This window comes from Theobroma cacao, chromosome 5 (genome assembly GCF_000208745.1).
Source record: "Theobroma cacao cultivar B97-61/B2 chromosome 5, Criollo_cocoa_genome_V2, whole genome shotgun sequence".
Classification (NCBI taxonomy): domain Eukaryota; kingdom Viridiplantae; phylum Streptophyta; class Magnoliopsida; order Malvales; family Malvaceae; genus Theobroma; species Theobroma cacao.
The window spans coordinates 36,840,195-36,854,281 of NC_030854.1; the positions used below are offsets into that span (position 1 = coordinate 36,840,195).

Sequence of the window (14,087 nt, forward strand, 5' to 3'; positions counted from 1 at the left end):
TTTTACACATAAATCTTTTGATAGTATTAGCCAAAGAAAATGTAAAGAGGAAAAAGCAAACTTTTTACAGTGTTTGGAAATGTATGTACAAATTTGACAATTGCTACATGTTGGAGGAGAAAAATCAGTTTATTTTGGTCGTATGTCCATGCCAAAGAACAAAGCTGCCTTTTTTGCATAAGAAGCTGTACCCACTTTCAAGTAAAGGCATCAAGACTGAACATTTTATGCTCTATACCTCTAAATCCTCCAAAAAGAACTTACACTCAACAATTAACTCTTATGGGGACATGCACTCGCTCCCAAGATTCAGCTGCCTGCCTCTCTTAAATCTCAAAAGCCCAATACCCTCACATCATATAAAACAAATCCATGCTCAGTTAATCATCAATGGCCTCAAAGAACCCTCCTTTTTGGCCAAACTAATTGAAAACTACTGCTTTTCACCCTCTCCACAAAATACCAAATATGCCCAGTTGGTAAACAAACAGTTTGACACCCAAAGTTTGTTCCTTTTCAACACTTTGCTAAGATGCAGCCAACCCAAAGTCTCAATCATTACTTTTGCCAACTGGGTTTCCAAAGGGCATTTAGTTTTTGATGATTTTACTTTTATTTTTGTGCTTGGAGCTTGTGCTAGATCACATTCATTATCAACACTATGGTTAGGGAGACAAATTCATGTAAAAGCTTTGAAATTTGGTGTTATGTCAAACCTTTTGGTAGAGACTACATTGATTCATTTCTATGCAAAAAATAAGGATATTTTGTCAGCAAGAAGAGTGTTTGATGAAATGACTGAGAGAAGTAGTGTTACATGGAATGCCATAATCAAAGGCTATTGTTCACAAAAGGAGAGAGCTAAGGAATGTTGTAGGGAAGCTTTGGTGCTGTTTAGAGACATGTTAAATGATGTTTCTGGGGTGAAACCTACTGATACTACCATGGTATGTGTTCTTTCAGCTTGTTCTCAATTGGGAGAGCTTTATAGTGGTGCTTGTATTCATGGTTTTATAGAGAAGACATTTTTTCGGCCTGAAAATGATGTTTTTATTGGAACTGGTTTTGTTGACATGTATGCTAAATGTGGGTGCATTAATAGTGCTTTATGCGTTTTTAGGCTAATGAGAGTGAAAAATGTTTTGACTTGGACTGCCATGGGAACTGGGTTAGCTGTTCATGGGAGAGGGGAGGAAGCTTTGGAGCTTTTGGATGCAATGGAGGGTTCTGGTGTTAAACCAAATCCTGTGACTTTCACTAGCTTGTTTTCAGCTTGTTGTCATGCAGGGCTTGTTGAACAGGGACTTCATTTATTTCACAGTATGGGAAGCAGGTTTTGTCTCAAGCCTCAGATACAACATTATGGCTGCATTGTTGATCTTTTAGGCAGGGCAGGACATCTAAATGAAGCGTATGATTTTATCATAGAGATGCCAGTGAAACCTGATGCCATATTGTGGAGGAGTTTATTAAGTGCGTGCAATGTTCATGGAGATGTTGTAATGGCTGAGAAAGTGGGGAAGATTCTGCTCCGACTTAAGCCTCCAAATTCTTATGTAGATATGGCTACGACCAGTGAGGACTATGTAGCGTTATCAAATGTTTATGCTTCGGCTGGAAGGTGGCAGCAAGTGGAGATGGTAAGAAAGAAAATGAAGTTAAAGAGGGTAGAAACCGAACCTGGTGGTAGTTCCATACAAACCATCAGCAATCACCTTGACAGGTTGTAGGTGTGGAAGTAGGACTCAATTATTGGATATGGAAAGAGAAGTTGCAACATGGTTTTTCTCTGAGTGCAATGAGCAAATTGAGAGAGGAAAACGAGGCAATGAAAGAAATAAAGAAGAAGTTATACTGGAGAGACTAACTGGAGAAAGAATTCAATGTTCATACATTTTCAAAAAGGATTCTCAAGCTGATTTTTCATGCACATAAAGAGCCACTGAAAGACTGGGCCAAAAAAAAAAAAGAATGAGCCACCAAAAGGGAACAGCATGTATTATGTTAAAAGATGATAGAATTTAGAACAGGCAAGGAAGATGGAAATGTTTTCTCCTGCAGCAGCAGTATGGTGTGTGAATTAGGCTGAATAGTTTGCCTAAGTTTTCGCAGAATGTTAGTCAAAAGGTAATACTAAAAAATTAGCATGATCTTTTTCTTTCTTGTTGTGTCTCTCCCTTGTAACAAATAAAAGGATCACTGGCAATTAGTATTAAAAGAGGGAGGGGGGCCTCGGCTAGTGGCCTCAAGTAATTGATTCACCATTTGATCCTGTTCAACATGTCATGTTCGCACCTAATTCTTTCAATCCTTTGGGAGAACAGAATCTTCTTATCCCTTCTTCCACCTCGCTTTCCTGGAAAATTTGTATTTGGATATGAAATTATTTAAGCCATATTCGCATAAACTGATTTATATTAACAGTCCTTCAAAGGGCCACCTGCCTGCCCATAGCAGACCAAGGTCCTTAATCTTTTTGTTGTAGACAACTTGTTTTCCCTGGCTGGGCTCGGGTTTCATACCTGACAGAACAGCCGACCCAATTTTACCATATAGGTTTTTCTGGTATCCCTTGAGAGATGCCGATATGGAAATGGCAATGGAAAAATCGACGACTGTATTGATTAGCCATTCTTAACAGACATCACATAATTAATTGAAAGGTTAAATCTAGCAGTTGCACTACTACATGATTAACATAAAGAATAACATTGTTTGCCACATGTTAAACCAGAAATATACTGCAGGTTGGTCATTCCAAGACATTCTTCAGTAAAACTCTCTTACACTATGCTTGTGTTGTTTGTTACTACTGCTCCCTATTGGACTTAGGCCCACAGGGGCTTACGCCCCCACGGATCCGCTTTTGCAGATGCTCCAAACTAGCCACTCGCTGCAGAGACGCTGTCCGACCAATTTTGTTTCCCGGTACTGTTGATCCTCCAGAATTTGGTTGTATGTTTTCAACTGAAGAAATGTCTGCCAATGCATTGCTGACTCTCAGGTCATGAGCGGATATAGGATTGTTTGCAGCAGCCCGATATAAGGGATGCTTTGGGCCGTCTTGCACAGGAACAGCAGCATCAGTTGATGTATCAGAGGGACTACCATCAAATGATGACATGGCCATTGTTGATATCTCAGGCGAGCCATGTAACAGTGGGTTCAAACCAGTGATTCTTTTGACTGTCTCCTCAGCCATTTTTACCTGGAAAAACAATTCACCAATGGGCATAGTATTAAGTACAGGTTTCAACTACATCTGGTATACAGAGAGCTACAAAAATTTTGCTTGAAAAAAGAAACTGCAGGCTCATTGTATCAACCGATGATAACTCTCAGCTTTTAAGCCAAAATTTTGACTGGGTGTGAGCCTCGCAAGGTCTAAGCAGGCATCGGTGGTCTCTGAAAAGTTCCCATCCACCAAGACACTCAACTTTAAGACCAAATATATCAATGAGTCACCTACCTTTGCTCTCAATGTTTCAACATCAGCTTTTAAAACTCTGTTGTCCACAGCTGCTTCATTGTACTTTTGGCTAATGTCAGCGAGACGCTTCATTAAGCTTGCATTTTCAACTCTTAGTTGACCAACCTACATTAAATAATGGATTAGGACATCTATAACTGAACTTATTTCTGTATTTTGGACAACTACAGGTTCTGTAGCATCTTCTATTTTCCATCTATTTAGAAGTTATACTTCATGCCATTGAATTGTTCTAGGTATAAGTGAATGAGATCTAGTCATATCCATTTGAATTAAAAGTGTTTCTCCTCTTAGGCTATGGATTAAAGCCTTTGTGTTGACTACAGAGTCCATTGCTTTGTAATATAATCTGCATACTATATTTAAAGGTTGAGATCCTGGCATCATTTTATAATTATGAGTTTGAATTTGAAGAGTTAAGGCTCTTAGAATGTTTCTATCTGTAAGAGAAACCATAAAATTTGGAAAACAATTAAAATGTATTGGGAAAAGCACCACACCTGTGTCTCAAGTTCTGTCAAATGGGCCTGCTTTCTTCTTCTAGAGCGCCTAGCTGACTCTCTATTGGAAAGCATCCTGAAAACCACCATATAGAACAATTGGTGGGAATAGAACTAAACAAAGTAAGTATCTGAAGCATGAATATGCCAAATTAATGATGAGGACAAACATTTTCAAGAAGTTAAATGGAATATTTTGAATATTTGATTTGAAGCTACCACAGTATTCACCATACCAATTTAAAACATACATGACCCAGTATATCAGCAATGCAAAAGAAGCAATGGTTACCTCCTTACACGTTTTGCATCAGCAGGATCCATGTTCTCCATTGTTTCATTTTCCCCTTCAACTTCATCCTCTTCTGACAGTTCTCTTGATGATCCACTCGTGCTTGGCCTCACCTGAGCTACAGATTTCTTCTGTCCATTTGGCAAAGAAGGAATTTCAACCGGTGCATTACCATCCTTATTGCCAGCTCCTATATATCCAGTAGAACAAACTTAAAATTGCATTACTCATTATACTCAAATGCACACTACCACCATGAACACTGTTAAGGGAAGCAGAAAGAACAGCTGCACAATAAGAAACTTCAGTGATGATTTTAAACCTTTAGAAGTAGCTTTGGATCCCAATTGTGGAGAATTGGAAGCTTGTGATCCACTGTCGGCTCTAGCAGCAGAGTCTTGGGATTTTATAAAAGATGCCTGTTTGACATGCATATATTAAATAACATAATGAGTCCACAGTTTACAAAAATTAAGAGAATAAGAGGGAAAGGGCTTCACATAACCTTTTAACTAAGACAAAGCAATATGAAGATAGATCCTACATTTTACACTAAGAACATAGGCATAAAAGATGAAAAACAAAATATTGTGAGCTTAATTGACTTTTAGTTGGGGAAAAAAATGACACCTGAAACCAAAATGTTTTCTGGACAACATGAAACAAAGAATCATGTCATGCATATATCTGCTTTTGATGCATCAAAGAAAAACTTGAAAGATACAAAAAGAAGTTCATGAATTGGTTTACAACCTAGTACAATTTCATACTTACACAGTATCCTGAAGGATGAGAGAGTTATCTAAAAGTCAGTTGCTGATCAGTGTTTGCTTTTTGTTTTCCATCTATGATTCAATGCATATATTTTATTCAGATGTTCCTAAAAGCCAATCATCCAATGAGAACAGCGAGAGTGTAGAAGCCACTAATAAGATCTAGGATTTTCTATTTGCTAGGTTGTCCTTTCTGAAACAAATTTCCATCAAAAAGCCCCTTAGAAGATCTTTCATGCTAAAAATAGCCCTTTCTATTCCTTACTTTCTGTTCAACAAGCTTCAGACAGTGGAACTTAGTTTTAATCGACTTTTACTCAATTGTTTTCCTATTTTTTATGAGGCATGGTCATTGGTCAACTCAAGCACAATCCTTCCTAGGCATTTTGGTTCCTTGCTTTTGGTTTTTGGTTAAATCATCAAAAAAATTGCTATGTACAGCCCATGCCCAACTGATCTCCAGCTCTTTCTTTGTCCTATCAGGATTTTAACTCTTCTAAGGAAAAAGACACTTTTCTTACACGCTAAAATCATTTAAAAATCATTTAAAAATCATCTCAACCATATTTATTCACAAACTCCAAAGCCAAGGGAGCAAAAATACCCACCACCAATCATAAATTAGGAAAATAAACTATTGATACAATACTAAAAATTAGCTTTTCATGATTTACTGGTACCAAGAGGTCAACGAGACAAATCATCAACATAACTAAACTAATGAGTAAATCATGTTGGAACCTTTTCTATGACCAAAAAAGAAAATCCATGGTAACCTTTCCATTACCCAAAAAGCAAAACAACACCTTACCAGAAAACCTTGATTTTCCCAGAAAATTAGAACAAACCAACACTGGCCCAAAAAACCGAAGCTCTAGTATTTAGAACCTATCTAGATAAAAGAAGCTAGCTTTTTCATTACCCAGAAAGCAGAAACCAAAATGTCACTTCAAACAAGTCAAAAATCCATACTTCCCTCACTTCCCTTTTCTTTTCCCTTTAACTTTTCTTAATAAACAAACATAAACCAGAAAAATTTTCATTTTTTTATAAAGAAAATAAACAATAGAGATCAAAAGTTTTCCTACTTTATTGCCCTCACCTCCTCATCATCCAAACACACAAAAAAAACCAAAAAAGAAAAGAAAAGAATTACCCTTGACATGGCTACAGCAGCACAAGCCAAGTTAAGCTTGGTTTTAAGAAAAGCCTGGTATTCCTCTGAATCCACCGGAATATTATTTTTATCTTTGTTCTCTAAACCCCCATTAGACGAAGTCATTACCCCATTCTCCTTCTTCTTCAGCTCTTCCTTAGCCTCCTCCTCTTCTTCTTTTTTATCTTCACCTTTCCTGTCAGCTTCTTCTCTAAGAAACTGCTGAAAAGCCCACTCCGAAGCACTACGGTTCATTTTAGAGCCAGGTTTCTTATCGTCATCAGCGGCCGAGACGGCGGAGGATGAGGACCAGAAGTGGTCGGAGATTTCTTCGACAGAGAAGACTCTATCCATTCTTGTGCTTGGTTGGGTCGTTTAGGGTGGTTTGTTTTTATTATGTGCTGATTCAGATGTGTGTCAAAAGGATTGGGATTTAGAATTTTTCTCAATTTTTTATTTTTTTTTAATTTGGAATATTGAAATGTGGGGCCATTCCCATTTTCCAAATGGATAAGGAGAGTAAATTTCGGTGCCCTTGTCTTTAAGATTGTCGCGGTAGGCGTGAGGAGATGGGTGAATTAGGTGGATTGACTCGTTGTACTTAAAAAAATATATAGATTAAATATTTTTATAAAATTGATTAAAATTAGTTAAATATAAAAAAATATCAAATTGATTTGATTAATTTGATTTTGAATTAATAAATTAAAATTTTACTATTTTCTTTTTAGAAATTATAATATGTATATATATTATTTTACTTTATTATATATATAGAATTAATAACATAATTTATATGTTATAATATTTTAATTTTTATATCAAAATTTGTATAAATAATAATTAATTATAAAAATTAAAAAAATTATTAATAAAAATTATTAAGTGTAATTATATAAATAAAGTCTATTATAATTTATAGTAATATTTATATATAAATTATATATATATAATATTACGTTATTGTATATATAAAATGAATAGCATAACTTATATGTTATAATATTTTATATCAAAATTTATATAAATAATAACTAATTATAAATAACATGTTATAAAAACTAAAATAACAATTAATAAAGTTATAAAATGTAATCAAATAAATAAAATTTATTACGAGTTATAGTAATACTTATTTATAAATTATATATATATATATATTTATAACATTTTTATATTACGAAATATTTCTAAGTTGTAATAATTACAACATATTAATATAGAATATTTACTATCATATATTATAATATTAACATATAAATTATATTATTTAAAATATATAACTTGTAATTTTATATTAATACAGATTTATAANNAGTTTTTTTTGGGAGGATTGGTATAAAATTTTAAAATCGATAACTAATCAAAAAATTAATTGAACCTAACATTTTGGACCAATTGATCTAATAAATCAATTAAACCAAACTGTTTTACCAAAATCGCATTTAATTTGAATAGGTAATTTATTTAATTTGATTTTACTCACCCCTATTTCTTGATACAACAATGAGTTGGATAAGTTGTTTTTTCTTTTTTTGAATTATTATTTCACTTATTAAAATTTTGTATAAGTAGATTTATATGTGTTATACATAAGTTAACATATTTAATAAAATGGATGTAAAGAATGTATGATCGAGGATCAATTTGTACAATCAAAGATTGGTATGTACAATTAAGATCGATCTGTAAAATAAAATATTTTGTTCTTTTTTACCTATTAAATATTTGTTGACAATAAAAAATAAAAAAGAAAATGGGTTTTCGTAAAATTTATGAATTATTGAAAGCAAAAAAAATAAATAGAAAGCAGTTATTGAGTTATTGTAATTGCTAGTTGTTGGAGAAAGACAGAAAATCTTTTTGCATGATTGGCAATTGAAATTTGGGAAAAAAAGTCAATGGCAATTAAATAAACCCTAAATTTGGAAATAAAAGTATTTTATGGTCTAAGGTGTTCTTATTATTATCCACCAAAATTGTTACCCTATTTTAAAAATACCTTTAAAGCTTAGCTAGTAGCCACCAAACAACAAAGACATTTGGTTGAATTCCCTTTTTTTTAAAAAAAAATGAAATTGGTTCAACCATTTTTAGTCAATTGAATAATAAAAAATATATTATTTTTTTCTTTTTTATGATTAAAGAAATTCAAAAACAAATAATCAGAAATACATTGTTTCATTACTTCTTGTATATTCTGAACAATACCGAATCTAATTCATTCTATATCGAGACAAATGAATTAATTGATTAAATCAATATTTTTATACATTTATTTTAAAAAGAAAAATGGGGGTTTTTGGTTTTTTTTTATTATTATTATTATTTAATTATAGAAACATACGTGGTCATTAGAAGCACATAGAAGAATCTTTAGAAGAAAGTATAGAACTCCCATTGGATAGGAAGGGACGACAGGTCCAAAATCCCCCTTGAGATGAGGCGGCTCTTTTCTGGATAACTGTTTCAATGGGCCCCCACAATTTGGTGGGCCCCATGGTATCCACCCCAAGCCCTACAGCCTCAAAGTCCATCTAAATACAACTTTTTGCTTTTAATTAAAAATCATTCTTTTATTTATAAATAACAAAATAAAAATAAAAATATTTTATTTTTTAGGTAAACTCTACCTACACTTGTTACAGTGCACCTTACAAATATTTTTTTTTCCAATTAACACCTTAACTTTTATTTTTCACGAGGATTAAATTATTAAGTTTGCTTGATAGAATTACAAAAAAAATACTCATAAATATGAACAAATAGATTAATTTCAAATTGAGAATATTTTGATAATTTTACCAAAGAAAATTAACAATCCAATTTCCTATCAGAACACAAGTTATGCAGAAGATGTTAATTTATATATAAAAAAAGTATTCTCAGGACATTAATTGAGAAAAAAAATCACAGAATATTATGTAAGAAAAGCTAAAATCATTAGGAATTAGGTAGAGTTTACTTTTCTTTTTCTTTTTTTTAAAGGCAATATCTAAGTTGTGTTTGTTTACATGCCTTTGTCATGATTAATACCCTTTTTTAACACAGTTATTTGGGGTACTAAACAAACATGTTGGGGCCTACAAAGGCATTTTAGTGGGTGTGGGTGTTTTCCATTAATGACAAAACAAGAGAAGAAAAAAATAAAAGTGGGAATGAATGTTGACAGTAAAGCTTTAATTGCAAGGTTTCCCCACCAAGTTTGAAAGGGTAAAGCCTTTTTCCTTTTGCAAGGGACGGTTTTGTTTAAAGTCTTGGTTGGTCCAAATTATAATTACTATTCACTTTTTTATTTCAATGATTTATCTAAACTAATTTATTATTACCAACAAAACCATATTACCATTTATCACACACTAATTTCCAAATTACGAATGTATATATCGATAATTTACCATAGAAATAATTTAAATATTCGTAAAAAAAAATTTAAGTTTCACTTATCATCACGTGTGTCGTTTAATTTTTCTTTACGGTATTACTCTCGAAATGAAACAATCATGATAAGAAAAATTATTAAAATTCAACTAATTAGGTTGTAAAATTCTCTTTGGCAATCACCTTATGAAGAAAAAAAAATATTAAAAATATATTACAGAAAAGGAATAAAAAAGTTCTTCATAATTAAGCAGAAAACCATGATTGTGCTTTGTGCTTATCGGTTAAACAATTATTAATCATTTTGGTTGTTCGTGATTGAGTTGTGTCCAACTTGATATGAGCTTATCATGCTTATCTCACCTCAAGGGGTAAAGGTACAAAGCAAGGAAGTCCTTCATGTTTACTGCTTGTTCAAGTCTTATAGAGTTCATGGAATTAACAAACCAAACACAGCATAGGCCAGAAGCCCACAACTAGCACCAAGAGGGGTCTTCAAAGGGAATATGATGAAAATAATCAGCTTCTTTGCCTTCTACAGGCAAATTTATTCATGCTGTTCTTGTAACCTTGATCACAGATTCTGGTACTCAATAAATACAACATACACAAGAAATGAAGAGGTTATTCGATGCACAAGAGGCTGAAAAATCAATCACAGGGAAGTACATCGATGATATCATTTATGATGGTGTATGATTTTGCAGAGACTTTTGCAGCTAAATCAACTATGGTCCTATACCATAATTGGAATTTGATAAGCATACCGGTAGGACATGGTCAACGCCTTCCAGATGCAACGGATTCGGCCGAGAAGAGATACTTCACACGTGAAAGAACAGAATCATGAGCAGGATCGTAAGGATGATCCTTTGAAGGGATTTCGAGAATTGCTGGAACTGGCTTATTATAGCTATCAACTAAAAACCGTATCATGTTTGCGACCTGATAGAGCAGAAGAAGAGTTAGTTCTCAGAAATGATAAGAGCTTTGAAGTAAACCCAGAGATTGCAATACATGCTAGTATGATATACTACTAGGACATAAGACAACTCTCTGCTTAACAAGCTACTGTCAAAGTTCCCTTCCCAATTTTCATTTGACTATGGCTAACCAGGCAACTCAAATTGCCTGACTTACCAGAGTGGCTGGCTATGCCTGTTAATGATTCTAAGAAACATGACAAGGGAATTAGAATAATGTGATTATGCAACAGGGATTTTACGCTGTGATTACTCCATAACCAGTCATTAAGTGATAGTAGCAAATGGTTTGTGAATCATTTCCTCATCATGGTCAACAGAAGTGAGCATAACCCGCTTTCATATTATTAGACAACATACTTATGAGGAATAACTTACATATTGACTGATCAAAATAATAGCAATGTCATCCTTTGTGGTGAACTCCTTGAATGCATCTTCGACTGCCTTCACTGTTGTTTCTGAGCAGAAACATGAAAACTACTATTAGCAAACAAAAAAAAGGCAGACAGAAGATATATAGTGAAAGTTTTGAACAGAAATATGAAATGAGCTAGTTATATTGAAAAGCAGTAGGATGAACACTAGTTTCATTCCCTTACAAAGTACCATGGTACCATCCGCTATCTAAAATTCTTACTTTTGAAGCCATACTTTTCAGAACACCCCTAAACAGCTACTAAGAATTTCTCACAATCTGGAAAACTGATAAGCCAAAACAGTTACAATTGTGGCCACAACTAATATTTGGCACTTATCTGCATCTCAAGAGCAGCCTTATGGCTATGGGTGTTTCATTATATAAAAATGCATATAAAGCTCAGAACCATCCCTTGCAAGTTGAGAAAAGAGTAGCATAAGTGAATTACACCTAACATAATGGAAACTTCGAAGAAAACGACATTACAGCTCTGAAATAAATTCAATTTGATTTAAAATACTATCTATGAGCATATCTCTTGTTTTATGATTAATATCTAATTACAAATGTTCAACAGCTATGGAAACAGAGGTTCAACAGCCACTGAACTGAACTACCTACAATTCCCGTCCAGTAACAATTAAGTCCTACCTAGCTCTGATCAGCTAGTAGGGCAATTATTATTTGATTTGGGAAAGGGGAGATTCGAATCCAATCTTTTGCACAGAGATATATGCACTTACTACTGAATCAAGTCAAATACTGGAGTGCTCTAATTATAGAGTAATCATAAGCATTGCAAGGAATCATAAAAATACTTGAAAATTCGATGAAAGCTGTAAAGAAATAAACCGAAAATCATACTCGAATCCACAATTAGGTAGTTGGTTTTTCTTCTTAAATCCACATTTCCAACTCCAGCCATCAAAAATCCAGTCACTGTATCCTACATCACATCAAAATAAAATAAACTCAAAACATCAAAATTATACTAAAAAATTAAAAAAAATTAAATTAATTTCCATTTACCTCATCAGCAATCATTGCAATTAGTGCTGAATTGCATGTAGGAATCTGTGCTCTTCCCGCCATTTCTTTAAAAAAATATATAATTTAACAGTTAAAAAACCAATCTTTGAAGCAAAGATTTCCAAAAATTAAAGGAAAAGAAAAGTAAAATTTGGCTGAGGTGAATCCTGTAAGCTATCTTTGTTAGACTAAGGCCAAAGGAATTTTATTTATGTCCTTTTTTTGTTTTATCTTTTCCTACTGCTCGATTTTCTCAGTGTCCAAACAGATTTAATTACTACTAAAATTTATCTAAACAAATCTAATAAACATAAAACGATTACTAAAAAATTTAAAAAAATAATAAATAAAGATCGAACCTTTTCTCAGAGCTTCGGATCGACGAGCAAGACGGAGAGAAACTTATATTATTTTTCCTTTTTCTTTTTTGACTTTTCAATGATTATATTTGAACGGAGCCAAGGTTTTCTTGGATTTTAGTCTAAAACCAAACCCGGAAGGTATTGGGCCTCAAAATATATGGGCCAAGCCTGAGCTTTCTTGGGGCTTTGGTAACATTCTTTGGGTTAAATTCAGTGGTCTCTAATTCATTTTTGTTACATAAATTTTTTTTTTTGGTATAATATTTAAACAAATTTTAAATTATTCGAAAATTTTAAAATAAATATTTCTTCTATTACATTTCAACAGGTCTTTATATATTCATTTTGGATCAACTAAACATTTATTATTAACAATTGACTAACTCATAATCCTCCGTAAAAACGACATTTGTCATTTTTTATGTCACAATGTCATGACATGTTAAATGTTATAATGAATGGTACATGATATGTTACTGTAATATGATTGTGTGGTCAAATAACATTTTTACCCTCCACGTCAACGCCATGTAGATATAAAAATAATAATTAAATTAATTATTAGTTATAAAAATCTATTTGACTTAAATGAACGTAATAAACAATAAAAGTTAATTTAAAATTTAAGAATAGTTCAGAGATTTTTTAAAACATTATATCTTTATTTTTCAAGATTTTTGTATCAATATCTAATTTGCTATTTTTTCAACCAAAAATTTCTATTAGTTCATTCATCAAAAAAAAATTTCCCTTTCATATAGTTGTACTACAAGATAGTTATTCCATATCGTAAATCTTGATTCTATTCAAATCTCGATATGTACTCATGTTTTATGATAAGTTGGATTACTTTTACACATTGTGTGTTGGGTTGCTAATTGCTATGGATAAAATATTTCTCAATGGGGCTGAAATTGGTGAGCCAAAAATAAGTTATTGTGTTAAAAATTACAGTTGCATGTCATAAATCTAAAAAAAAAAGTGGTGATATTTCCTTACACGGAACATGTTTTTCATACAATATTCTCTTGTCGGGTAAGAATGATTGAATTCATACAACATAAAAATGTAGGCGTGTAGGTATAACTATTACGACATAATATCTAATTTTTTTTTAAATTATTAAAAAAATTAAATAAATTTTTATTTTTTATAGTATTTTAAGTTATTATATTTTTATTTTAAGACAAATAAGTTTTTTAAATTAATAATTAATTAATTATTATTACTGAAAATATCGCTTTTCATTAATAGGTTATTGTATCATAATAATAATGATATGATATTTTAATATGACATGATATTATAATAATTGTGATAAACTATAAAATGACTAGTGTTATTTGTACTAATAACAATCAATCAATCGTTAATTATAATGAATACTTGAGTATTTGATCTATTAGTTAGTGTATAATCCCTCTACTTAAAGAGTAAAATTCAAATTCCTCTTCTTCTAATTATAAAAAAAAAATTCTATAGTTATAATGACATATTTGACTTAAAATAAAAAAAAAAACTTGATTAAATTTAATAAAAAAATAAAGTTTATTTAAATTTTTAAATAAAAATTTCAATTATTATATTATCTTTTATTAGGCTAATGTCTTCTGTCTCAATCATTGTGTTTGAAAATTTGTGCCAAAATATTGACTTGCAAACCATAAAAAAGGTGAAGCGATAACCCACGTTTTAACTAT

At 32.1% G+C, this 14,087-nt stretch overlaps 3 protein-coding genes across 3 annotated transcripts; 1 reads left to right on the forward strand and 2 right to left on the reverse strand.

The window, feature by feature from the left end:
• LOC18600193 (pentatricopeptide repeat-containing protein At3g18970) lies at nucleotides 63–2,161 on the forward strand. Its single transcript, XM_007030511.2, has one exon. It carries the CDS (start codon nucleotides 84–86, stop codon nucleotides 1,728–1,730), a length of 1,647 nt encoding a protein of 548 aa, XP_007030573.2. The 5' UTR covers nucleotides 63–83; the 3' UTR covers nucleotides 1,731–2,161.
• On the reverse strand, nucleotides 2,595–6,611 carry LOC18600194 (light-inducible protein CPRF2). The gene is made up of 6 exons (XM_007030512.2): nucleotides 6,212–6,611; nucleotides 4,605–4,701; nucleotides 4,283–4,472; nucleotides 3,991–4,066; nucleotides 3,470–3,595; nucleotides 2,595–3,208 (listed from the first exon to the last, which is right to left on the reverse strand). The coding sequence occupies exons 1-6, from the start codon at nucleotides 6,563–6,565 to the stop codon at nucleotides 2,810–2,812; spliced, it is 1,242 nt and encodes a 413-aa protein (XP_007030574.2). The 5' UTR covers nucleotides 6,566–6,611; the 3' UTR covers nucleotides 2,595–2,809.
• On the reverse strand, nucleotides 10,087–12,482 carry LOC18600195 (V-type proton ATPase subunit F). Its single transcript, XM_018120598.1, has 5 exons — nucleotides 12,385–12,482; nucleotides 12,026–12,090; nucleotides 11,861–11,942; nucleotides 10,954–11,036; nucleotides 10,087–10,537 (listed from the first exon to the last, which is right to left on the reverse strand). Exons 2-5 carry the CDS (start codon nucleotides 12,086–12,088, stop codon nucleotides 10,373–10,375), a joined length of 393 nt encoding a protein of 130 aa, XP_017976087.1. The 5' UTR covers nucleotides 12,089–12,090; nucleotides 12,385–12,482; the 3' UTR covers nucleotides 10,087–10,372.

What these genes read in the sequence shown, in the direction of transcription:
- LOC18600195 (XM_018120598.1), bottom strand. Translation starts at nt 12,088, where the DNA reads ATGGCGGGAAGAGCACAGATTCCTACATGCAATTCAGCACTAATTGCA. An exon ending in TTGCAATGATTGCTGATGAG is followed by an intron (nt 11,943 to 12,025) that starts GTAAATGGAAAT and finishes GATGTGATGTAG; the next exon opens with GATACAGTGACTGGATTTTT. An exon ending in TTATTTTGATCAGTCAATAT is followed by an intron (nt 10,538 to 10,953) that starts GTAAGTTATTCC and finishes CTGCTCTATCAG; the next exon opens with GTCGCAAACATGATACGGTT.
- LOC18600193 (XM_007030511.2), top strand. Translation starts at nt 84, where the DNA reads ATGTACAAATTTGACAATTGCTACATGTTGGAGGAGAAAAATCAGTTT.
- LOC18600194 (XM_007030512.2), bottom strand. Translation starts at nt 6,565, where the DNA reads ATGGATAGAGTCTTCTCTGTCGAAGAAATCTCCGACCACTTCTGGTCC. An exon ending in GATGCAAAACGTGTAAGGAG is followed by an intron (nt 4,067 to 4,282) that starts GTAACCATTGCT and finishes GGTGGTTTTCAG; the next exon opens with GATGCTTTCCAATAGAGAGT. An exon ending in TTGAAACATTGAGAGCAAAG is followed by an intron (nt 3,209 to 3,469) that starts GTAGGTGACTCA and finishes TTGTTTTTCCAG; the next exon opens with GTAAAAATGGCTGAGGAGAC.